The 27827-nt window shown below is 37.2% G+C and overlaps 1 protein-coding gene across 6 annotated transcripts in view; it reads right to left on the bottom strand.

The window, feature by feature from the left end:
• The window catches only part of LOC127624559 (neural cell adhesion molecule 1-like), a 307759-nt gene that overhangs the window by 37718 nt on the left and 242214 nt on the right, over positions 1-27827 (bottom strand). For 3 of the 6 annotated variants that reach the window (XM_052099330.1, XM_052099332.1, XM_052099334.1), the window contains exons 9-14: positions 26638-26667; positions 21887-22037; positions 18977-19161; positions 17938-18034; positions 14298-14465; positions 9987-10112 (exon numbers count right to left, since the gene is read on the bottom strand). In XM_052099330.1, the coding sequence (XP_051955290.1) occupies positions 9987-10112; positions 14298-14465; positions 17938-18034; positions 18977-19161; positions 21887-22037; positions 26638-26667 (757 nt within the window). The remainder of the gene's footprint in view (positions 1-9986; positions 10113-14297; positions 14466-17937; positions 18035-18976; positions 19162-21886; positions 22038-26637; positions 26668-27827) is intronic. The other 3 variants (XM_052099331.1, XM_052099333.1, XM_052099335.1) reach the window with 1 other exon arrangement.

Below are 27827 nucleotides of genomic sequence, written 5' to 3'. Positions count from 1 at the left end.
AATACATGCTAAAATGTAACTGTTTTTTCCACTGCCGACTGATTAAAAGGTGAGGGGCATTAATTTTGTGTAGTGCTTTGTAGATATCACCAATCAGAGGGTGAGGTTTGAAGCATGTGATGTCACGAACAGAGACAGAGTGTGAAAAGAAAATTCCACTGCAGAATTAAAATAATTATCATAAGTGTTTCGTGCCCAAGGGACGCAACAGGGTGGCAATACTGTTGCAGAGATCACAATTAAAATACTCTAGAACTTCACCTGTGAACATGCACCATCTGGTAGGTAGCTGGCCTGTGTTTCTATCTGTGAGTGGTATTCTCTGGCACTCAAGCAGACACAGCACTAAGAACCACCAGATATGTTCGGCAATGGATTCAGTTTAAACCATCTCTCGGGATACAAACTAACAGAGTACAATCTGATGCCACATAAACTGTTTTAAAGTCGACTTTCCAAGCCTTTTCAAATTGCATTGAGTTGAATCTAGTAGAGGTTTGGTTTTAGAAGTTGGGTTGTATTTTGGAAAGAGTCTTTTTGGTACTGGGATAGCCATGCAGAGACAGATTGGACTGCACACTCTACTAGCTCGATCACATGTACCTTTGCACAGTGAAATTCTGCGTTTGAAATATGGTAATCTCAACGGTTATGAATTTCGGTGGCGAAGAAATGTCCCTGCATAAATTTTGCGTTCGGTTCAAGTTTGGTTAACTTTCACCAGCAAATTTTCAGCATTGACCTATAGGAAGTTACTTGGTTTGGCAGTGATACATTACAATAAGTAGTAAAAGGTTTTACAAAAATGCCCAAAGCATTAAGAAGCCAATAAACAAACAAATAATTAAGTAAAAATGCTGGACAATGTGTAATTGCTTGTTTTACATTGCACGAGCATGTAAATTTGCATGCTGAATGTGAAATTATTTCCCTCTGCTGTTGCTTAAGTTATCTCATTGATACCCACTCTTATACAGGAGGTTAAATTGTCTTTTGTCTGATCGTCTACCCCTGCCTTGAGCTGACCTGCATTACCTTTGTATAATCTACTATTTCTAAATCAGATGTGATTTCTGCTGTCTCTATAGGTGTAGCCTTCTGCGCTGGTGCTCTCTGATCTTTTGCTGTCTGTGGAGTTCACATTCATATCAAAGAAGACTCTGTTGGAGATGTCTTCTTGCCCTCTAGGACGGGGTGACATGTGAACAGGCTAGCTTTCAGAGGGCCTGGCACAGTCATGGAAAGCGGCCATTTGTCCATTCGTTTAAGTGAATATTTTAGTTGCCATCCTGGGTGACCCAAATGCAAGTGATCCAGAGTGAGCAGCAGCCAAGGTGGGCCAAACTTTTGTTTCATAGTAGGAGTAATTTTATTTAATAGTTATAGTATCACAATACAGTTATTTTCGCTGGAAATCGAACCCTGTGTGGTACTGTAGAGCTGTTTAGACTTAAATAGTTGTTTAAATTACTTTTAAAATTTAATATAATTTAATATTTATATATTTAAATAAATGTATTTAAATCAGACATTTTTTAAGCATCTCACTTTGGTTGCATCGTGTCTCACTAGTTTTTAGCACCTCTAGTCATATTTTATAGTATGCTGTATCATGTTGAAAGTTCTTTGAAACTTTGAAACCATCTTGAGATCCCTTCACTCTATTGTGCTCTATCCTGCTGTCAGTGGGCCTCATTCATTAAAATTCCTTGAATATACTGAAAAATTTTGAGTAATTTATGCGTAAAATGGAGATTCCTGAAAACTGATATTCCCCAGATTTGTTAGTAAAACATGTATATGTTAGTGAAATCCAAATGTTTGTAAATAGAGCGTGCATGTACGTTCATTCACAATTATCATAATCCACGCCCATGAAAACGTCATATAAGGAAGGCTTAAGACTCAATAGCATATGGGAATAGGAAGCTTTTAATATCTATGCAATAATTAATATAGATATTTTTTTAATGGAGTGCATTAACATTGTAAAATCTTGATTTTGTGCAGTGGTTCTTAATCTGGGGGTCGCGCGGCCACCCATGGGTCCCAAACGGGTCGCGGGAAAACTTTTGTTTTTGAACGAGTTAAAAAAATTCTTGCATAATGGCAAAATTGCATAATATCTACTGAATGTGATTTACCGACGCCTATACTAAATTCTGAAATCTAAATTATAGAATATATATATATATCCAGTCACGTTAGAGGGCATTATTATTTATTTTTTTTTTTTTTGAGAAAATCAAACTGCGCCTTTAAAGCTTTCACAAAATGTTAAGATCTTCTGTTGGAAAAAACGATAAGCAGAGTTTAATTATTAGTAAAAATGTTTCATAACTTGTTTAAATTCACTTCTATCAAAATGTAGTCATGGCAGTTTGTCTGAAAGAACAACATGTTTGGATTTCTTGCACAAAATGTACACATGGTCGGGAGCAGGTGTAAATTTTTGTTCATACCGAATTTTGTATTGAAAATACAAAAACCTTTATGAATCAGAAAATTTATGTCAGAACGGCTTTAAGAACGCTTTACACAAAAATATGTTCTGCTTGTGTTTTATGAATGAGGCCCATTGAGTGCAAGTGTATATCATCTGTGGAAGGCTGCGCTGTCTGCTCATTGGTTTGACGAGGTGCTGGAGCACTGACTGCCCCCTAAATATAAGTGTAATGTTCATACTGCATCAGGACAGAGTGAAGAGGTTTATTTTGCAATACAACTGGCAGACTGTACATTATCCCAACTATTACATGGCTATGGAAATACAATATTGATTTGGATTAAAATTATGTAATTATGTATGAAGAAATAAATGGCTGAACAGCTAAAATCCACCTCCAGTTTGCATCAGAGTTCTGTTGGTGTTCATTTACTCTGTGCAAAAGGCCATCTGACTCCTTATTAATCAGCTTATTTCAAGACTACTTACCAAATAAACAAATAAATGGACATTAAACATGGATTTATGTTGAAATTATGTGAGAATAAATAAAATCACTGAAAAGCTGCAACATGTTAAAAAACTGTCAGAACACCATAGCAATAATATCCTACAAATCTTGTTTTAGAAGTAATGCTTCGGTTTAGAAACTCATGACAAATAATCCCAGTGTTGACTGTCACTGGTGTATTTATCTATAACATTACAAGTGTCAATGTTGTCGACGGTCTCACTTTGTCATGCACAAAATAATAAATGATCGGTAAGTGTTTTGAGCGCCTGGATCATTGTCCAGCCAGTCACCTTTTAAAGGGTACTGGAGAAATTGTGGATGATGCCATCCATCTCCCTAGAGCACGATCACATCACACTACCATTACTAGATACAGTCTCTGCCTCTTTTTTTATTCCACTCTGTGTAATGAGTATGAGACAGCTTCCTTGGTCAAATGATCCGAGTCAATTTCACAGATAATGAGGACAATACTGAGCTACGTTGAGAGAACCCTGTCTATTAAACTAGCAACAACTTCATCTAAAAGTAACCTTGGCTCAAGAACATTTTATTTGGGTTTTATTGTGTAAATAAACATTAGTGATTCTAGACATTGACTATTTCGAAATTGTGTTCCGCAACACAATCAGCCTTATATGAACTATAAAATAAACACCAACATTAGCCATCTAGGCCACCCATGTCCTAGGACGTGAAATAAATGGCTTATTTTCTGAATTCAGAAGACTTGTATAATTTGTGTGTTTTACTAAGGGGGAAGGAGGAGATAACAGGAAAGAGACTCTAAACATGGGAAATCTACATACTGTATCAACAACCATGTTTATACTAACTTTGTAGTATATCAATTTAAATGGAGTTTTTTAATCAACTCGAGGGAGCCCAAACTACATTTTTCATGTTAAGCCACAACATAATTCATATACATAACCTAATTCAATTCATAATGTGTTAAATATTTCTTGTTGCATGATTTAGCTAAACCAAGTGCATAAGTAGGTGTTGAATAAAATAGCACTACAGGCCTGGAACAAAAAACTCTAGTCTAAATCATATCATATCAAATACTTGATACTTGTTTGAATAATTGAATGGAATTCCATCTGGATACATGAAATAACAGATATAACATGAGTCGTCACAGTCTTTAAAGCACATGCTATAATCAAAGCCCCTCATTCCACACTATTCAGTGAACATAAACCAAGATATTTCACCTTTAATTTCACTGACGTATCAAAGTGAAGCAAAATACTTCTTCAATTCTCAATACAATTTTATTTAAAGAGTTTTTTGGCATTTAGTCCATGCCTATTAGCTTTGAGGGCTTTCAAATTATTTTTTCAAAATTAACTTTTGTTACATACACATTTTAAATGTACAATCCTTATAGTCTGGAAAAAAGGACCAAAACACTGATGACTCATGTTGTTTGCATGGGTGTATCCAAACCTTTGTCCAATACAGTGCTCTCTAAAATGACAATAAATCATAAATACCACTTGCCTCAGACAAGCGATAACGAGTAGCAATTGGTGGTTCATAGTTGTGATGTAAACTAAAGTCTATTTGCTACATAAAAATCCTTGGATATGTCTCACCCAAACTTCCAGTTTAAATATGAAATTTGTCAACATAGGAAAGAAAATCTGTGCTCGACAGGCCATTTTGTGGAGTCTTTAAAATTTCTATTTGAGGTTTTAAAATGTTTTCAAATGGCTTACTAGTAAATTTGGCAGAAGTGTGAACCAGATGAAATGTAATACAAATGAAAAAACAAGCATGAGAATGAAAGAGCAGAGAGATGGAACACTTACTTCTGAAAGGGAAGCCTGAAGTCCAACGGAAACAAAACAAGATGGAAAACAAGATGAGAACCACAAATAAAATCAGTAAATGTGAAAACAGGAATGGATCAAATGAAGTGGAGGTGAATTCCAACTTGCCATTTTGGGGCTCATCTTATAAACCAGTAAGAAAATGAACCTTGCCCACATTAGATTGAATACACTATGTGAATGATTTGAGAAGTCCCAAAATGGCAATATTGGGTGACCCAATCAGCTGTTGAGAAATAAGTGAAGATGAGAGAGGGAATGTGGGGATTGTGAAAGTTTGTTGAAGCAAAGATGAAACATGATAAGAAAAATAGGTAACACTTTATTTTAATGCGCCCTTGTTTACTCATATTACATGTATTTACTATAGTAATAACAGTCAATTATGCATAATTACAAGCAACTAACCCTAAACCGAACCCTTACCCTAACCCTAAACCTATAATAAGTACATGTTGTTAATTAGTAATACTCATTATTGTGTAATTGCACTGTAACAAGGACACATTAAAATGAAATGTACCCAGAAAATAATAGGAATTAAAATCATCCTGACTTTGACTCAATAATCAACAGTGCAATACATTCCTGCTAGCTATGAACCATTCGTCTGCCTAGTTTGGTATTGTTATTTCACCCTTTTACCCATTTTTGTAAGATTTCCATTTTAACATCTGGGTACATCTGGGTACTCATAAGGCAATCACACGAATTGCGATGTGACCTCTTTTTTTTTTTTTTGTAATGTTATTTAAAAGTGCTTTTGGGATGGATATAATTAATTGAATCAATAAATTGGATTAATAAATTGACAAGGAATTTTTATGCAATTTAAACTTTAGGGACTTAATCCCTGCAAGTGTACGAGGAAATTGAATAAACAAAGTAGCGCTGCGTTTCTGCTCATCCTACATGTCTTTCTTTTCTAATCTGCTTCCAAGCAGAACATTCTGAGCCTACAGCATTGTGTGACACAGTAATTAAACGTGTACATTTGTTGGATTTTGAAAGCTGCATTGCAACATCAATATATGGACAGTGTTTTATTAATGTGGAGAGCTCTAGAACACACAGAACTTAATTTCACTCTCAAACAGCATAGATCAATTTGAATATACAGTATGCCCTAAAAGCAATAAAATCAAACTAGTTCATGTGAAATGTCATCTGGAATTATATTCAACTTGCTGCTTTTGTCAAACACTTACTATCCAAAATGTCTTCAATATATCGAAGTATACTGTCTAAACACAAATGCAAAGGGTCTCATTCACTATAATAATGTCCAAGAGTTCTTACTTGCAGTATGTGTGCAGAAAAAAATCTCACACAAAATTTCCAACAGATTTACAACAATTGTGTACACACATACTGCAAATCAGTTCTTACCATCAAAGGTTGATGAATCTGGATTATTCTTAATGAGAAAGCAGATGCCCATTGCAAGTAACAGCATAAAAATTCCCAAATCATTTCCATACAACCTGTACTGTCATTCATCACTCTCTGCAAACGTTTTCTTGCACTCTCTAAAGATTTGCTAAATAAAGATGATCGACATAATTTTTATTCAGAACCTATCCTAGATTGTGCTATAATGCACATAATTTGATGTTACCTAAATAACAAAGACTTATTGTCAAGTGTCAATTTCTAATAGTAACATATATACTGTATACATAAATACCACATACATTGTACATATATACACACACACACACACACACACACACACACACCCACACACCCACACACACACACACACACACACACACACACACACACACACACACACACACACACACACACACACACCCCTCTGGAAAAAGTTAAGAGACCACTGCAAAATAACCAGTTTCTCTGGATTTAATAGTTATTGATATGTTGTTTGAGTAAAATGAACATTATTGTTTTAGTCTATAAAATACTGACAACATTATGTGGCTTGATTAATGTGTCCTTCACAAAGAAGAATTTGACTGATTCCAGCCTTGCTGAAGACCCCCAGATCATCATAGATCCTCCAACAAATTTCATAGTGAGTGCGAGACACTGTGGCTTGAAGGCCTCTCCTGGTCTCCGTCCAACTATTAGATGACCAGGTGGAGGATCGTGATGATCTGGGGGTGGTTCAGCAAGGCTGGAATCAGGCAAATTCGTCTTTGAGAAGTATGCATTAATCAAGCCAAGTACAAAGTTATCCTGGAAGAAAGCTAGATAACTTCTGCTCTGACAATATTCCCCAACTCTGAGCTGTTTAAGAGCCCAACCGATTGACAATCTCCAACTGATTGACAAATTCACCTTTGAAATGGATTGCTGTGAACTGTATGCCAATGATTGTCTTATGATCAATAATATGGTAGTAAACAATACATTGTATTCTATAGCCGATTTATGTATCGCATTGTATTGTGTATATATATATATATATATATATATAAATATGTGTGTGTGTGTATATATATATATATATATAGGGTTGGGAGGGATACTTTTGTAAAATGTAATTTGTAATGTATTCTGTTAGATTACTCAAGGTCAGTAACGTATTCTAAATACTTTGGATTACTTCTTCAGCACTTGTAGATTTTTTCACTTGTTTTGACTATAAAAACTCTGCCAGTACAGTAAGACTAATGGGGCTTTTCTGCTGCACGTTAAAACTCGACTCGATTCGACTCTGCTCGCCTTTTGGGGGTTTTCCACTGTGGATAGTACCTGATACTTTTTTTTAGTACCACCTCAGTCAGGTTCCAAGCGAGCAGAGCCAATACTAAATGTGACGTCAAAATCCTGCAGATCACTGATTGGTCAGAGAGAATCGTCACTACCAGCGTCACTGGATTTTCGACACGGGACATCAACACGCTAATTTTAAAGTTAGCTACAGTGATAGCAGTATCATTTGTTCACGCATCTTTTTTTATTGTAAAAACAAATGACTGCGCGCAAAACTACGCCGTGGTCAATAAACGAGGTGCTGACGTTCCTTACATCAGCTGTTGGCTGCACACGGCTACCACCAGTTTATTTTTTTTACATTTTTTGTATTTATTAATTTTTTAATTTTTTTATTTATTTTTACAGGCAAGTCATTAACAACAAGTTCTTATTTACAATGGCGGCCTGACAAGTGGAATAACCACTTAGGGAAAGGTAATGGGGCTAAAATAAATAAAGTACATTAGAAATACATACAGGTTAACAATTACATTAAATACAATTTAAAACAACACAGTAGACAAAACAAAATGATTATGTAGAGAAGCAACTGCATGTGTCCATGAACAAGGATGATATAATAGTTTTAAAAGATGAAATTGAAATTAGTGTATCTAGTTTGAGAATATTTTGCAGAGCATTCCAGTCGCGAGCGGCAGCAGATTGAAAAGTGTAGGGAAAAGTAAAAAAAAATTAAAAGTGACTACAGAACGTCAAGGAAAAGTGGAAGTGGTTCGACCAAATGGACGTTATCTAGATCAGCGAGCAATGGGAGAGAGAGTGAGAGTACTTTAACTCTATTCTCTGCTGGAAAACTTAACTTTATTTAGTTGACCAGCTACTGGAAAGCTTGCTTCTAAAACAACCAGGTCAATTTAACTGTTAAACTTGTGTAAAATCACCATGCAACAACTGCTTTATGCTGCACAATGAGCTATTAGCTAACAGCTAGCGGTTGTTTATAGTTTTTGTGTCACGTTTAAGATGATGTCACGGCAGTAGAAGCGGCGCAACTATGACGATCGGCCTATAATTCCACCCACGTTGAGGAGGCACTATCCAGCAGTGAAAAAGCAAGCTCGGAAAACTAAAGCGAGTAGAGTTGAGGAGAGTTGAACTGTATCGTGCAGTGGAAAAGTGCCATACATGCACATGTTAAAAATACATTCTCTGAAAAACCTAAATATCTTTTGCAGTGTTGTTTCTAAAACAAGATAATTAAAATTGACAATTTTTTAAGGATTTTGAGATATTTTTAAAGGAACAAATTACAAAAATTATTACAAGAATATGATTTTTGCCCTAATGTCAAAGGTCTTACAAGAATTTTTTTTATTATGACCCAACATATATTTTCTTGATAAAAAATATGATCGTGCCTGGTAACATGTATATGTAAAATGACTAGTAGCATTTTAGCTTAGCGTAAAGCTGACAATTTACACAAGGTTTATTTCTATTTCTTCTGCTTCAAACTTCAAGCTACTTCAAACGTACTTCTCTGTCTGCTCGTATGAATGTAACATCATATGAAAGTGTTTCACCGCTGTTCAAATGCACTTTGGATCGCATCATTTATTTGTATACATTTTTCCATCTGAAAGGACAAAATATTAAATGAAACAAATGACAATAAAGTAATCTCTAAAGTAATCAAAATACTTTTTGAACGCAACTGTATTCTAAATACCAAATATTTAAATTGTAACTGTAGTGTAATACAGTTACTTATATTTTGTATTTGAATTATGTATTCCCGTTACATGTATTCCGTTACTCCCCAACCCTGTATATATATATATATAAATATAGAGTATACAGTATATATAAACTGAACACATGAAATGTTTCTAAGGCCTTTAGGTGTTTGTAATATTTGCCTAAATGAAGTTTGACTTGGTTCTAAAATGTTTCCTAAATTTATCAAAATTAAAAATGCAAACTTGATGAACATACTGTATATTTTACACACACATACTTGCATATATGTGTGGTTAATGAATGAGACCCAAGGTGTCTGGATATCTTCACTGATTACAAATTTAGATTTGACATTTCCTTAGGGTCTAAACCTGGTCTGATCTGGTTATGTGGTTAAAGAAGGTTTCATCATTAATTCTACAGAAGAGTTCCCAATCAACATGGACAACATTTAACAGAGCACACAGCTCTGAGTAGACACAAGAAACACAGCTGCTTCCTGGCACATCATGGCACCAGCAATAAAGCAGTACAGATGGGAAGGTGAAGCTCTGCTGAAGTGTGATTCTGAAGGGACTGGACTATTTACGCACACTTAAATACGCACACTCACGCACAAAGACAGAAGCACACAAAAGACAAGAAATGCATCTCCTGGGGGGCAGATCCAGCAAGGTTGGCAGGGTCCAGGGTAGAAATGCATTGTGGGTAGTGAGGTCTGCTGCTGAACTGGGGGGTGAACTGAGAGATAGGCACTTACGGACAGGCTGGGTTTTAAAGGTCTCTTGGGGGCTGTTCTCTCCTTCACCCTTGCCGTTGATGGCGGATATCTTGACCTCATATACAGTCTCGGGCTTCAGCCCTATGATGGTGATCACGTTGAGACCTGAAGGATGCCAAATTTCAGAATCAGAATCAGCTTTATTGCCAAGTATGCTTACACATACAAGGAATTTGTCTTGGTGACAGGAGCTTCCAGTCAACAACAATACAAACAATACCAAAAACAGCAGCAAGACATAGGTAAACAAAAAAAAAACAAAACAGAACACAAAATAAATAATTGTACATATACGTACATACACTCACCTTCATACATACCCACATACACACACGTAGTGCAAATCTATTACAATCTGTTATATAAAGAACAAAAAACTGTATATTATGTACAGAGCAATGTAAGTAATGGCAGAAGTGGATATGTTGGATAATATAAATTAAAATTAAAATTAAACTGTGTATTGCACATAATTATTGCTCAATGGGGCAATTTAATTGTTCAGTAGATGGATGGCCTGAGGGAAAAAAACTGTTCCTGTGTCTGACGGTTCTGGTGTTCAGAGCTCTGAAGCGCTGGCCAGAAGGCAACAGTTCAAAAAGGTAGTGGGTAGGGTGAGTGGGGTCCAGAGTGATTTTACCAGCCTTTTTCCTCACTCTGGAAGTGTATAGTTCTTGAAGGGGGGCAGGGGGCAACCAATAATCCTCTCAGCAGACCGAACTGTCCTTTGTAGTCTTCTGATGTCTGATTTCGTAGCTGCACCAAACCAGACAGTTACTGAAGTGCAGAGGACAGACTCAATGACTGCTGAGTAGAACTGTTTCAGCAGCACTGGTGGCAGGTTGAACTTCCTCAGCTGGCAAAGGAAGTACAACCTCTGCTGGGCCTTTTTCACAATGGAGTCGATGTGTATCTCCCACTTCAGGTCCTGTGAGATGGTAGTGCCCAGGAACCTGAATGGCTCCACTGCTGCCACAGTGCTGTTTAGAATGGTGAGGGGGGACAATGTTGGGGTGTTCCTCCTAAAGTCCACAATCATCTCCACTGTTTTGAGCGTGTTCAGCTCCAGGTTGTTTTGACTGCACCAGAAAGCCAGCCGTTCAACCTCCTTTCTATATGCAGACTCATCATCATCTCGGATGAGGCCGATGACAGTGGTGTCGTCTGCAAACTTCAGGAGCTTGACAGACGGGTCCTTGGTGATGCAGTCATTTGTGTACAGGGAGAAGAGTAGTGGGGAGAGCACACATCCCTGGGGGCACCAGTGCTGATGGTACAGGTGGTGGAAGTGAATTTTCCCTGCCTCACAAGCTGCTGCCTGTCCGTCAGAAAGCTGGTAATCCACTGACAGGTAGAGGTGGGAACAGGGAGTTGGTTTAACTTAGTCCGGAGTATATCTGGTATGATTGTGTTGAAATTTAGAGTTCCATTAAAATATCTGACGTAGAAACATGGAGTCTGATGATAAAATATGTCAGGTCTTTAATGTGAAAAGTGTATTTCATATCTCTAAAAGAACTGTAGCTTTCTAATTATTTTTATTACAAAGCAGAAACAAAAAGTAATTTTGACTAGGGACTAATCCGTAAATGTTAAATTACTTACTGACGTAAACAGCATGCGTGTTAACGTGATTTTAGTGTGATAAAATCGCTTACTAACTAATTTGAAAACTTCACTGTCATGACAATGTAACACCATAAACCCTAAAACGACAATTTAAACAACTTTACAGCTCAAATAATAGACAATTTTTAAAAGAATAATGTAAGTACATTTATAGACCATTTCAAGGACTGATGAAAACTTATTCAAAACTACAGTGTTTACAGCTCCTTGGATGCCTGGAACTAACAGAAATTAAAGTGTTTAGAAAAAGCAACCATTAATGGATGCATGAACTAGATACGAGCAGAACTAACAACTGTAGCACACATCTAATATCTGGTAGGTGAATGACATTTATGCCAACTAATTGTAAGAGGTAGAGCTCTAAAAGTGACTATAGATCGCTCCCATTATAATGAATAAAGCTGCGCAAGTCATATACTATTACATTTAGTTAATTAGCAGCTGCTTTCATCCAAAACGTCTTACAAATTAGAAACCCAAAAAGAAATCGTTAGCTTGTCTTGAGGTCAAGCAGACAGCTTAACTGAATGGCTTCATTGATTATAACAGTAGCGATCCAATATTCCCTATCTCTCATCTGAGGAAATATTGTGAGCATCAGAACTACGATACAATATTATCACCTTTCTCACTTATATGCTCAGTATCAACAACACATCTGGATAGGTCACTTCAGGTAATGTTTAATGCTCCTTGAGAAAATATGTAAATTCAGAGCCTAAGTTAAAAGATCTGGTAATGATATCGGAAGTGCTCCAGCCCAATAGAGTTGCAATTCCTTTGTTATCGTTTAAATCCTTGAAACGGTATTTAAAATTATAAGCTTTACATTTCTGTCTTTAAACCCTGAGCACATTGCCATGGAGACATAGCGTGTGTGGAGGCTTCATGCCACCCACCACGGCATCCACGGCCAACTCACCACGCGCCCCATCGAGAACAAACCACATTATAGCGACAACGAGGAAGTTACCCCATGTGACTCTACACTCCCTAGCAACCGGGCCAATTTAGTTGGTTAGGAGACCTGGCTGGAATCACTCAGCACTCCCTGGGATTCGAACTAGTGAACTCCGGAGGTGGTAGCCTACATCTTTACCACTGAGCTACCCAGGCCCTCTATTTCTTTTCTTTTTTTAAAGCTAAGGAGACATCAGTCATTGGTAATTTTGTGGTAATCAACATTATGCCATAAATGCTGTTAATTGAGCCTAACTTGTATTGAACACACAATATTTCATTAACAGATGCACATGATTACAGGAACAGATGCAAGATCATGATTACAATGATGGGCATTAGCGCTGCATTTAACTACTCCAAGTTGCACATAATGGACTTATAAGTTGTGCAAAGCTCTCATTAACTTATGGATGATTTTACAGTAGGTGCTACATAGATAACAATGGTTATAGGAAATGTGCTGTAGAGATATATAACTACTTATGCGCAACTAACTTTCTACTTACGGAGCTTCGGGAAACCCCATCTAGCCTACATTAATGTCAAAATATGTTTATGTTTCCATCATGTCACCCACTTTGTATTTTCCGGTCAAAAGAACAATTCTTAAATCGGACATCATATATGGCAGCTGCTTGTACTTTTTTGCAGCCACTCAACAAATTTGGATAAATCTGGTATCTTTTGTTTCGCTCTTCTTATAGCTGCACAGTATCATAAACCAGACATATGCATACGTGACAGACTGAAAAAAGGTTGAGTGATCAAAAAGACGTTGGTTGAGCAGGGATGTGAGTGTGTAGTTGTTTGGGAGACTGCTTCGTGAAAGGCTGCATTTAAGTGCATGTGTGCGTGGCTTGTTCTGACGCATGTCCCAAGGAGGTCTGGCAGAGCGAGCGAGCAGGCTGTCAGCAGTGAGCTAACTGACATCTCACCCCTTGAGAGACAGACAGCACCCACAGACAAACAGAGCACATGTCAGCTTGTGACAACTGCTCCAAGCACTCTTATTTAGCATTCAAGTGAACCCTCTCCTTTTCCCACATTTGCACATTCTATTTTCGCAACACATTTCATGCTTGCCAGACAATATCGCCAATGAAAGGGTCTTTTTAATGGCAGCAGGGAAGGTTATTTTGCAACAATTTGAAATAGAAGGCAGCTGTTTAGTGGTGATATTGACTATGGGAGGGACATTGTTTGTGCATCATTATGGAAATTGCTGTACTCTCCAGTAATTATTAAGCAAATTAAAAGTATTTTAAATTAGGCAACTATATATATATATATATATATATATATATATATATATATATATATACATATATATGCCACTCATTATAATAAAGATCTCACTTGAATAAGTATTGATGAAGAAAATTGTGTAGCCCACATTTTATTACGTACTAGCGACCAACAACACAGCCACTTGCTGAGATAAAATCGCTCTGTTTGAACAAGGCATCATGCATGTTTCTCAAAATAGCTGTGCTAAAATCCTAGTTCTAATAAATTAATCTTAGAATTTCCGGTCATTTCAGTAACACAATGCCATGAAACCAAGTTCAACCTTCACATAAATGAGAAAAAGCTTTTATAGTCTCCCAAAATCCTCATCTATCTTGCTTTCTCTCTCCATTGCTTCCAGTTTGAAATAAATGTTATTATAGAGTAATGTGTGTGTTGGACACTTACCATCCTCAACGTCATACTCTCTGTCAGTCCAGTCTTGGCCTGCTATCCTCCACTCAGCCTTGTATTTGAGGATGGGCACTCCTCCACTAGAGTCAGGCTCATCAAACTCCAAAAGCGCTGTGCTGGAATACGGCTCCACACGCTCGATAGAGGGGGCCGAAGGCACATCTACAGAACACACAAATACACATAATCGCACACACATAGGCAAACATTAAAAAGTAACTACTGTACACAAGCAGGACACCACAAAAATGAGAATGAGGAATATAAGAATTGAAACAATGAGTCAACAAGGGAACAGTTATTGCAGTGGCCAGTACAGATTTTCCCTGAAGCGCAAGTAAAATATCTTGAAGACAAACCAAGATATTGCTTAAAGGGGTCAAATCATAAGGACTCAATTCATAGCACTATGAAAACATAATGTAACATTCATGCCTCCAAACTAAGCTGCAAACATGACTCTTTCTGAACATCTACAACTTGTGCCTGCACTGATAAATACATCAACACAGGACCGTCTATATATGGTAAATCACACCTAATGAGTGATGAGAAACTTGTACTGGCCAGTCACAAGTGAGGTAATAAAATTAATGATAAACTAATGACAAGGTTTAAATATGGGTTAAATATGGAACTATCCAACATAGTGCTGTTCCTGTCTGTGTGCATATTTATTTTGAACCAGGTCCTGGTGCATTTCAACGTTTCATCTTAACAACCTGAGTAGCACATTTCAGCATGGATTGTTTTGTGAACCTGTCAAAATAGAAAGGTACTTTGCAAAGATGTTGTTATTGTAGTATGGGGGAGGTAACAGCTACTGTTTACTGGACTTGTCAATAAAGCCGCAGTGCTTTAAAATGTGTAGCAAAGTGCTCATTTCGCATATGAAGAGATCATTTACATTTAATTGTACTAGTCAGACAGAAGGCATGAAAAACTAAAATGTGACACAAAAAAGTGTAACTCAGGGGAACAAAAGAAAAAAAAATGAAAAATGAAAAAGAAAAATTAATGACATGACCCCTTACAACCCGTATTGTTACAGAGCGCTTTTACACAGTAAAACTAGCTTTTTTAAACATCCAGCAACACCCAGCAACATCCAAACCCCCCATACCACCAGTGCTGACTCTATAAACTGGCACTGTGGCAGTGTGGATGCTCTAAAGCCTGTGAGGTAGGGAGAGAGCGTCACTTTTGCTCTCTCCATTGCATTTAGTCTAAATAATCCTCACAGAGTTCCACACCATTTAATATATGCCCCATTTTACAGGGCACCAAAAATATCTAAGGCAGCGTCGCATTTAACCATCAGCACAGCAGCCTGAAAATTATATCCCTGCTGTTTTTATTACCCAAGAGTCTCAGCCTAAAAAATACAAGAGCAGGCTCTGATCTGAAGCAGCTCTGTCTAGGGGTGATTTACCTTTTGCATACCTTGTGGATTATAAATACGTACTTAGAGGGAATTTAGATGTGTTTCGGTCATCATGTACCCGTGTTGTTTCATGGAAGAAAAACCGTTTGGCCAAAGGAGATGTTAGGCAGAACGCTAGCCTCAGGGGCAGATTCACTCAACAGTTGCACCACTTTTGAGCAAAAACCTGCTTCTTATTCACTAACCACCCGCAATCTATTTTAGCAAGCTCAATCAGCACTGAAATTGCATTGTGTCTGGAATATTTAAATTAAGTCATTAACATTCCGTTCTGTGCGAACATGACTCTTTATATGTTAATTAAGGCTCATTGCAGATTGCACTTTATTCACAAAAATGGCCTGGCACAATTTAGATTATTACCACCAAATGAAAGGCGCTAAAACATGTGAACATGTGAGCTAGTGAACATTTGCAACTCATCAAATAATCATCAAATGATGGAAAAGAGTGTTATAACCTAGATATATCCAGATGTGCGGTGTAGTAAAGCTCAATTTCGGCATGTTTAAGAGATGATTAAGGTGTCTGGATCACAGTGATCCAGTCCAGGCAGGGTTTGTCAAATGCAGTGGTCTGCAGCATCCTCCGCTATATATCGGCCCGCAAGATCAGAATTGCGTGTCCAAATTGCATTCAGCAGGGATTTTGTGGCCGTGTTTGTGCCTTTGCCTGATCTGCGAAAAACTGGTGCTTTCATTCTTAGTGTATTCCCCTCTCAGTCACCATTCAATTTCATATTTTTTTAATGCAATGAAAGTGAATAGTGACTGAAGCTAACATTCTGCCTAATATTTTTTGTGTTGTGTTTCACACAAGAAAGTCATATAGGTTTGTAACAAAATACGGTGAGTATATTATTATTTAATATTTAATTTCAGACCCTCTGAAGACCCTCTTTGTGAAAAACTCTGTATGAACATCTAATGATAACCTCCACTTGTACATCAGCAGTGAGATTTAGAGTGCTTTAACAAGTTCCCAAGGGAAAACTGTAATTCATTTTTCATTTGTATCTCTTCCTCTCAACTAGGGATGTCGCGATAACCCGATTTCACAATTAACCACTATTAAAATGGTTATGGTTATTAAACCATAAGAATTTGGAATCTATGGCTAAAAACCTGAAAAACCATGTTGTCTATTTAAATGTATTTTTTACTGAAAATGAGTCTTTTGGTTTGGGTCTAACTACTTACGTGCCCTAATTACTTACGTGTGTGCCCTGCCCTCTGCCAGGCTGGTCTGTGAGGCTGTTACTATGGTAACAGAGTTCACAAGGTGATTGTCTAGGCAAGATGGGGCGCGTGCAGAACGTGAACTTTCAGTGCAGGTGAAACTCTCAAAATGAAAACATGCCGGAACGACGCGGTCTCCTGGAGTTATATCAGCTGAACAAGTGAATTAAATTGCTATTTGGAGCATTTTGTCTATCTAAAAAAATGACACTGGTATCCAGAATGCAAAACATGCAGATGAAAAGTGCCAGTAAAAGTGGTGAAAACATCCAGAAATTCATGCTCAGATGAAGGTAATAATTTTACAAACACAGTAAATATTATATGTATTCTATTTACCTTTTGTTAAAGTCAAACTGTAAATCCGAAAAGTTGTTTATTTTAAGTTTAAAAGAGGAGGGGTTCAGCTTTATATTGTGAATGTGATCCCTCCAAATAGTTTTTCCTACTTGAATAAGATTTCAGTGAGCATAAAAGTGTTGTGATTATCCGGCTGATCGTTAGATTACTGAATAAAGAAAGAAGGTTCTCCTAGCCCGACATCATTTTATTTTAAACATATGGTTTAAGTTATAGTTGTTTGTATTTTTGTAATTATTTTTGGGTTATTTATTTTTAATTTATATTTAATTACATTTGTATTTATTGAAAGGGTATACATACATTTTGTTGAAAAGGAACAGTACGTTTTGGTGTTCAGAGGGCAGATAGAGAAAATTGCGAAAACTTAAAAACATTGTTTTCAGTTAAATTTAGGAATATATATGTTATCTGCATGTCTTAAAGAATGCTGCAATAAAACTTAAGTTGTGATATGTTTGTGGAGGTTTTTATTGTTGCATAATAGGTAAATTTGCAGATAATTGTAAAAATCATTACTTTTTTTTATCAGACAATAATCGCACCATCAAACATTCCCATTGTGACATCCCTACTCTCAACGTTCACAGACCTGCTTGAATCAAAATGATATCCTTTGACTCTGTGCCGATGACATTGGTGGCCGTACAGTTGTAGCTGCCAAAGTCATTCTGGGACTCCGGAGTGACCTGTTGGAGAAAAGGCAAAGTAAAGACACCACCTCTCTTCTGACCGACCTAGTTTGACACATATATTTTGCTCTTTGGGTGGCTGGTTAAGGGAAGCTTATCACCATGGCAATTGCAGTGATCTGTTATTCTATTATTTAGCTCAATAATTATTGAGTGGTAAAGAACGAGAGATAGAGAGAGAGAGAGAGAGAGAGAGAGAGAGAGATAATGGAAGACTACTTGCTCCATTAGCTGTAGCAGCTTAAAATAATGTGCCAGAGGAACAGAGAGATTGTCTCAGAGAACATTTCTAGCAAAAAACAAAAACAAAACACGCACGCACTACCCTGAACATTAAATAATTAAACCTTGTGAGGCAATTTCTGTTGAAAATTACAGCATAAACTGGTTTGCTGGCCTATGCTGGTCTCCTAGCATGATCAGGCTGGTGTATTTGCTGGACAATTTTGGGCTAAACCAGCTGAGCACCAGCTTGGTCAGGTTGTGAGATCATCAAGACCAGCTTAAACCAGGTAAGACCAGCAAACTTGGTTTTGGTTTAAGATGTTCATTTTCAGCAGGCATGCATTATAGTGATTTTACCACAAGTATGGGGTGTTTCTTAGAGACCCAAAGTTAAGTCATTTATGGCCATGAATGGCTTATTGCTTTTGTAGAACAGCTGCAAGAACAAAACGATAAGGGCACCAATGTTCAATAAATAGTTGTTCAATAAATAATGTATTAATATGAATAAACAAAATAACAATTCTTCCTTCAATTAATGTAGTTAATAAGCTTGACTGTAAGCATGACAGCTTACAGGCGCTACATGTCTGAGTGCCGAAGTATACAGAAAATGACCTCAGAAAGCAATTATAAGTGTCAACCCCGTCTATAGTGTTGAAACATTAATGGGGAGGCATCTAATGACTGACGAGTTTGTGTGATGAGCGGTACCTCCAGATAGCTGACTGTGGGTGTGTTGTAGATCTTGACGTTGGTGGTATTGGAGCTGGGTAGAAGCTGGTTATTGTGGAACCACGAAACGGAGGCACCCGGGTGAGCTAGAGCCTCACAGGTAATATTAACTGGATTCCCCTCCCAGGAGAACACAGCAGCAGGGCCCTGGATCTTTGGAGCATCTGCGATTAAAGACAGTGAGCATGTTTATATGCACAATTTTAAGGCGAAAACATGTAAGGTCAATGCCTTAAATGGTTTTCTTTTATCAGGTTAAGGTAACAAAGAGTTTAAGCAATAACTGATCCACAGAGGTAGAATTTTTGCACATTACTACAATTTTGCATTCTTAACCGCTTATACAGTATGAGCAACTGTTGTGTATATGGCTGTTTATGTTTTGAGGTCAAAAGCAGAGAATAATCAGATGATTTCAAATATCATGTAAACATGGCTTTCTTACATTGTCATTTTTCTTTTGAATAGGCAAATATAGTTATGAGAGTGTATTGCTGTGCATGTAAACTCATGCACTCTCAGTGTCAGTAAAGTGCTGTTCAGTGTTCTTAATGATAACAAAAACGAAAACTAAATAAAAAAGAAAGCTAAACTAAAATACATATTCATGATTACAAATCTAACTAAAATAAAATAAAAATGATACTTGTATATTATAAAACTTAAAGCAATTTAAAACCAACCTGCCTTCATTAAGGATGAAAAAAAAATCACTATGTAGTGATGAAGAAATTTAAAAATGTTACATAATTTACAATATTTAAATAATATCAGTTAAAGCATTACATTTGACAGCCCTAAAATACTAAAACAAATCTAAAATAAAAATAATATTCGAATACGAAAAAACACGGAAAAAAACCGAAAACTAAATTAACAGTCACAGAGTGAAAAGTAATGAAAACTAATAAAAACTGAAAGGAAAAATAAAAAAATATTTGGAATAAAAATATAAAACTATAATAACCCTGGCACTGTTTTGGAGAATGGCTGACTGGCACAGAAAAGGCTGCCAACTGGCATACAATAACCATCCTCCCCTCTGGTCTGCCATGCATATTCAACAACCTTTCAGAATTGCAATTTCTGGTATCAGCTATTACAGAGCAGCCAGTAGCTTGAGTCAAACATCTATTGTCTCACAATTTATCTATAGGCTATCAGCTTAAAGTGGAGTGTTGCCCCCCCCGATGCTCACCGTGGCTAACTAAACTTCCTACCTAAGGAATCATAGACACAGTGGAATCATCACACTTCCTATAAAACTGCAACACTAAGACACATATACCTTGCTTATCTTATCTCAGGACTACAGCCTGCAACACTACTGCTAAGATAAATCGGGCGGCACAAATGTAATATCTCTCTTTGGATTAAATAAACTGTAACATTTTATCACCACAGTGTATGAAATAAAAATCTGGAAATTTAATGGGTTACTTCATCATAAACTCAAGCACATGTTGTTCCAACACTGTATTATTTTCTTGAAACACAAAAGAGGTTGTTGGGAGAATATCTGAGCTTCTGTTAGCCATATGGAAAATAGACAGGGATTTACTTCCAAGCTCCATAAAAAGATAAAAAAACACTACAAGCCCATCTGACTTGTGTGGTATATTTCAAATCTTCTGAAGCCATTCGATAGCTTTGTGTGAGGAACAAAAATGACAAAAGAACAAAAGTAGTTATACACTGATCATTTGCCCCTCTGCCATAGCTCTGAAATCTCATTCATGATCATGTTTTTCAAACTTGTTGCACTACGATTGGTAACATGAACCAATGTAACATGAACTGCCGTTTGCAGTCAAAAAACATAATAACTAGTTCAACCCATTTTTTAATTGAACACAAGCGAGAATGAGATAAGTGCTTGACAATAAATCACCATCTACTTTGGTTATATGGAAAAGAGCAGCTCCAACATTCAGCCTAGCAATGATGACTATGGGTGATCGATTCCTTTAAGCTTTGAAATGATTTATGATGCAGGTCATTTTTGCTTCCTGATCATTTCATATGCGATTTTGAGCAAAACGTGCTTTCTGTGCTGATGTTAGTAAACATCTAAACTTTGCCAACTGGCTGCCTGCACTAGACTCAAACAAATAAACAACCAACTCAGAACAACTTTCTTTCAAATGTAAGCTTGAATAAAAGAAATATAGAGTCAGGTAGGTAGCTACATGGTTACTGCCTCCTCTAAAAACACAAGCAAAGACACTTGGCTGGACTGCAAACAGTTGGCAGAACTAGAATTAAACAATCTCATCTCGGATCATCTGAAGCAGACAAAGCACCTTTTATAATCACTAATTGCTGCAAAACACTCCATGCATTCAAGCTAGAAGCTGATTACTCACAAGTCTGACTGTGGCAAACTGCATTTCCACACAATTTGTATCAGTTGCACATTCTGATGCTATCTCAGGACTGGAGAAGATTACTTGATTTTGTGGCAAGAAAAGTTTATCCAAATAGACTTTCATTGCACAAGCCCTCACCCCCTGTTTCAGAATTAGATTCTGGGAATGCTTCAAAGTGTGAAACCAGACGAAAATAACTTTAAAAATAGCTTTACTGTGATTCTCTACCTGTCAAAATAGCACAAATGTGCACTCAACCAACTGGAGTAAACCTAATCTGATCAAATAAAAAGCATTAGCTTTGAAATTTAGTTTTAAGAATGTCAGGACAGGTTTTTCATTTTGTATTGTATTGCAGTTCATATGCAGAGAGTCTGCATTGCTGTGAAAAAAAAAAATGCCCAAAAGGTCATGAAATCCAGAAAGCGTATATGACACCATGACATTGACATACTGTATTTGCTCTGAATAAAACCAAAGAAAACAAAAAACACAAAGCAAACTTTCATGTTTAACTTACAGCGCACTTCCAGGTACATGCTCTGGATGTCCTGCCCAATGGAATTGCGGGCAGTGCAGAGGTACTGGCCAGCATCAGTGAACTGCACATACTTCAGCGTCAGAGAGGACACACGGGCATCACTGCGTACAATCACATTACCATCCAGACTCTAGAGAAAGACAAAGAGATACAGTGAGAAAACATGCATGTGTGAAATAAACAGGGGAATCGGTCAACCTTACAAAGGTAACCCTATGGCAGAGCTATAGAGGTTTACAACTCGACACTGGACCAACGGGACCCAACAAACCGCTGGGTTTCGGCCGGGTTCGGGTCAGTTTTATAAGTATGACTTCGGTTCAGGTTTGCAATTAATGACAAAATAAATTGGCCTACCTAACTAGTTTCATACGCATGCAGTTATTTAACAGTGAGAAGCTGAAAAAGCACTTAATTGTTTTTAAATGCATTTTGAGACAACTGCACTCTGTGCAGGCCTCTACAGGAAACTAGAGGGTCCTTAAAGAAATAGTACACCCAAGTGTCATTTACTCGACCTCATGTGGTTTCAAACCTGTATGACAAAAGAGGGAATTCTGAAGAATGTACTGGTCACTTTTTTAGGTACAATAACAATGAATGGGGACCGGAACTTTCAAGCCTAAAAAAGGATGTAAATACGGCTTTGGAACAGGCCCAGTACTAAGAAGCGATCTTTGGAGGGGCATTTTTATTTGTAGGGTGGGCAAGTGATTGTCTTTTCATTGGACCAGGAGTGTGTGTGTGTGTGTGGGGGGTATACCCCCATATATATATATATATCATGGTGATTGCACTCACAAAGGACAATTTCAAACCAAATGGAATATTAGACTAAAATATTAACTTGAAAATGCATATTCATCAAAGGAATTCCCATTTCATGTTTTATTACATTAATGTCCATGACTTTTCCAGCCATTGAACTCAGCTTTAAAATCTTGGAAAGCAATTTTCTAAACTTGCCCACAGAAACTGCACCAGAGATCCCTTGACAAGGTGTTCAACCGGACACTTGTACATTTCGCAACTAGCGTGAAAGCAATCCGTCCTAACATAAGGAAGTGAACTTTTACTGATGATGCAAAGTACAAGACTTTCTCAGAGCTCCTTGTCTAGAATAAATTGCCTTGTAAAGAGCAGCTTGCATTCTCCAAGTCTCTAGCACTGCATTCAAAGCAAAAAAATGCAAGTGCTGTCCTGTGCATGTAAGGTTTTGATAGTAAATCCAAAGGGACAATTACTTAAATTAAACAGTGAAGTTAGCATCTTCTCCTCCACATTTATAACGCAAAGGTACCAGAAATGGACTCAAATAGGGGAGGTGGTGTGGAGTGGAACAGTAAAACATGTAACTGAACCAAGTGTGGATACCTTCAGATCAGCTTTCAGAATGAACAAATTCACATCATTAATCTGTGATGACATATGTACATTATAGCTATGATATAGCTATAATCATATGTTAGCGCATGACACATGCAAGTTCAACTTGATAATCTTCAAAAGAAAAAAATCTAACAGATCTTCTCAGATTAATGACACTCTCATATCATTTACAAGAAAATTAATTCACTAAGCGCAACTGACTTGCATAATGTGACCTATGTTAATCAGAGAGCGCAGCCTCTTCCATGACACGATTAAATAGATTTATTAGTCATGCCAGCTGACACCATATTACTCAACAAACAAACATGAGTTGCTCCTTCATTCCCACACCAAAGCCATTGGCCATGAGCACACGGATACCTAATCACTTCCAAAGGTTACAGGACAATTACGGTCGAAAAGAGTAGCTCTCATTACTTTAAATAAGCCAAATCAACATTCATATGCAGTATTCAATGCAGCAGAATTAATAATATGACCCTGAGAGAGGTGGATAAAAGAGCACAACATTTTTCAGATTCAATATTGGACAATATCGATCCGTGCTTAGCAGAGCATACCATGTCTTTCCTGCATGACAATGGTGTAATTGCATGCATATGCGCAAAGAAGGCAGCACATACAAAGAATGAAATATGACAGACCGTTTTGATTAACTAATAATTCAAAGCAAGCTGCTCAGTTTGTTTGTTATTTTCATTTTTCTTCAAGCGATTTACGTATGGATGGCAATGCTGCTGTAAAACGTGTGTATTAGCATGCACCTTTCATCAGTGGCATAGACAGAGCCAGAGCATGTGAAGACAGCTAAGAAATAAGATGTTTCAGAAATCTGCAGTGGCAATTCATTTATAAAGTGCCAGTTCAATGATCAGTGAGAAATTTGACTGCGGAGAGGAATGGAGTGAATGCAGCTCAGAAATTCAATCAATTCACCAACTTGATTTAAAGGTGTGCTGGCTTAGTCACGATCTGAGGATTGAGTGCTTTAAGTAGCAACCAGGGTCTCGACCATAAATTCCATCCTGCTTGTGCTTCACGTTCAGAGGGCTGTTAGTATGCAGGGCTGTCAACTGATTCCCCTCCTGTTGCATAGTAATTGACAGTAAGCTGCATATGCAGCTTCTCTATTGTTTTATATGTTCTAGGGAGGGTCGCTCACATATAAAGCTGCTGTTGGCACTGCTGTTGCTTTGAACGTTAACCTTGAATTCATCTGCTGAATCACTTTGTGTCTCCACTTCCTCTTGTGTTGTCAAATTTAGCAGAAAACAGAAAGTGAGGGGAAGACTTAGAACATTTCTGTGAGAGATAGGCTTTAGTCTTTGCACTGAAAAGAAATCACACCACTGTGTGCATCTTATCTCGCCTACTAGATAATGCAGGAATTCCCATTCTTCCCATCTGTTTCTCTTTAAAGCCATGGTCTTTGGCCATTGTGTCTCTACTCTCTACTTTGTTTCAAGTGGCCCACCACGACCATTATATAGGACTTCTTTAAGACCGATTAGTTAACTGTCAATCAGGCAACTCACTGACAAGTTGGTTTGTAAAATGTAGTATTGCGCACCCCTACTCATGAGTCCAAAGAGGCCAAAAGAAAAAAGTTGGCACTGACTGTCACATGTTAGAGAAAAGGGAGCAAAGCGTTTCCTGTGCTTCATTGGAGTGACTCATTTCACACTAACAAAAAACTGGAGGAGGACTTGAGAGAAGACAAGTTCCATGACAATATGTCCAAACTTGGAGCAGGATAAATCTGAACTTTTGATAAAAACGGCCCAGCTTGAATTGATGTAGTACATGTTGAAAAATAGTTACCCCTGAGGTAGTTTTGGCATTCCAGATGTGGCAAGATTGAATGCTAATTGAATTTGGTCAATGCCCTGCTTTCTGACATCATTACCGTTGGAGCGAAGAAACTGATTATTATTCCGAAACTATTGATGCAGTAATGTCTTTGTCTTGGCAGAAATAATGCACAGTTAACAAGGCTTGCTGCTTTTTATCTCTTCTCCAGAGGATTAAAAAACATGACGTGATGTGTGGGCAATCCCATAATTGTGGCCTTTCATCTCAGCAGATCAGATAAACAGACCTTCCTACACAATCCATTTGCATCTGAATCATTCTTAATCAACTGTGCAGACACTGATGAATTTTGTCTTTGACAACTGAGCAAAGCAAGTCAAAAACAGAAAGTCTACATTTTAAAGCCAAGCAAAGGCTTTAAAATCAGCACTTGCTCTTAGTATAATATTCAACATAAAATCAAAATTGAGCCCTATTTACTTTCTTAATGCATGTTTGTGGTCTTATTGTGAATGAGAATGATTCATCATGCACGATATTTCAAACTTTGTAATCTTAAATCAAAATGTAATAACACGCTCTTCCTCTGTAATGACTTTCTTATTCCGCTAATGTCACTAAAGCTTTGTTCAGTCACCAAAGAGTTTTTTTTTTAGCTAGTTTAGTTAGTTTATTTGTTTGTAGTCTCAAAGAAAACAAAAAAGGTTCAAACCGCTTTTATGTGTGGTTTGACATCAGATTAATATCTGTTTTCTTTCGGAATGTGTCTCTGTCTGAACGGTCCGATCAGGATTTAAATAACAAACTTAAATTCTGGTATGGAAGCCCACTTTTCACATACCAATCAATTCTTAAATTATAATATTAAGCCCCGCCCCAATTTTCCCAATTGAATAACCTAACTCAAATATGTCACATTACAGAAGTTAAATGAAGTTTAAAATAAGTTTAACCAGTGAGTGTTTAGTCTATTAATGTTAACAGAAGCACTGGGACAGCTTGTGCTCTATAAAGCTAGAGTTGGTTATATGTGAGTCACTGTCTTCTTCAGTGCCACTACATTCCCCTGTCTGACTCCATGGGAGAACATTGAGTGTTGGCTCATACTTTAAAGAAGCACCTGGCATGTTCCAACCCTTGAAACACCTGCTCTAACAACCCCTCTTATTTTCCCTTGAGAAAAGTTTGCCTTAGGGAAATCTGGAAAGGAAAAAGTTATTCTCAGCTATTCTACTAATGAGAAGTAGTTACTTTCAAATAGTTTTCACATCTGAGAAAGATTTAATAGGATTGTCACTATTTCTGTTTAAGGAAGCTTTAAGAGAAAATAATGGCAGATTACACATAAAAAATTGAAATGATACAACTGGTATTTTATACTGGGGAGGAAATTTCATTAAATGTGTTGTGTCTATGAGTTCTACAGGATCTGGAGGGTAGAAAAGAGCCAACACTTGATGTTCTATGGTAAGGAAGGGCTTCTCTACGAAAAGTGAACAACTTGACTATGTGTTTAGTAGCCCTACCTTGTGTTTCTCAGGTCGAGTCCATGAAGCCTGGGAAGACAAAGACACATAAAGCAAAACACGACAAAAAAGGGCAAAAAGCCTTTAAAACATCTGCAGCCACACAATTATAAACAGGAATTGCACATGCAGATGTTTCTTAGCACAGTCAGCAGCAGAGTTTAGGGCATTGTAGATTGTAGAATGAAATTGGTAGAAAAAAGTGACACCTCTTACAGTAACAATTAAGTATTTTTGCTTTTAAATTACAATAAAAAAATACAAAAACAGAACAAAATGGTGTTTAATGTTTTGTTATCAAATTTATACTAAAATGTACATTTAAAAAGTAAAGCATACAATTTTTTTATCTGAAAATACTGTGCACTATCCCAAAGACACATAAAAGGATCAAAACATCCTCCTCATCTTCAAGTGTGACAAATCCTTTTATGACTTAAACAACAATCAAACTTGATAGAAAAGGACACATTTAGCTACAGGCTGGTCATCAGGAGACTAAAATAGAAGTGGAGGCTCAGGCATTCAGGTGCAGTGCTCCAGGTGACACATGCATGATCCTGTGAAAGGTCAGTCCCTCCTCACAGGCTTACAAGCCATCAAAATGCCAAACTAGAGACTGCAGCTCATCAATAATTTATAACAACAAAAGAAAACATGTACATAACAAGTAAATTATGGATAAAATAACGCACACCTTAAAGCTGAAGTATTCAATCTCCATGCCACTAGCGTCACCAAATGGAACAGTACAAATTATGATTGAATTTAAACCGGGTCAGGAAAACAGAAAGCCCTGCCCCAAACATTGATCTAGTCAATGTTCCCATGTCAGACACCACATTATAACCTGCCAATAGATTACATATAGTTCCTTCTTCATATTAAGCTGGGATAGGAGTTCTATTAACATGGTCACTTCAATATAACACATTCAGCTTTAACATATGAATCAAATGTGGTGGACACCAAAGCTTGTTATGTCAAACAGCTCATCAATCTGCAGAGATCTATTGGTAGCCTGTGATGTTTACTGTGATCACCACATTCATTTTGTTGATTTCCAATAAGTCACAGACACTGGCTTTGAGACTTAACGAGAGCCATTCCTCCATTTGACAACACAGATCCCTGTATTCTTTCAACAGGACAATGATGAGTTGGTTTCTGTGTAGGTTTTTATACTTTCG

This window comes from Xyrauchen texanus, chromosome 31, assembly GCF_025860055.1.
Source record: "Xyrauchen texanus isolate HMW12.3.18 chromosome 31, RBS_HiC_50CHRs, whole genome shotgun sequence".
Taxonomy (NCBI): Eukaryota; Metazoa; Chordata; class Actinopteri; order Cypriniformes; family Catostomidae; genus Xyrauchen; species Xyrauchen texanus.
The sequence above is the reverse complement of the archived record's forward strand: the minus strand, read 5'-3'. Positions and strand labels throughout refer to the sequence as shown.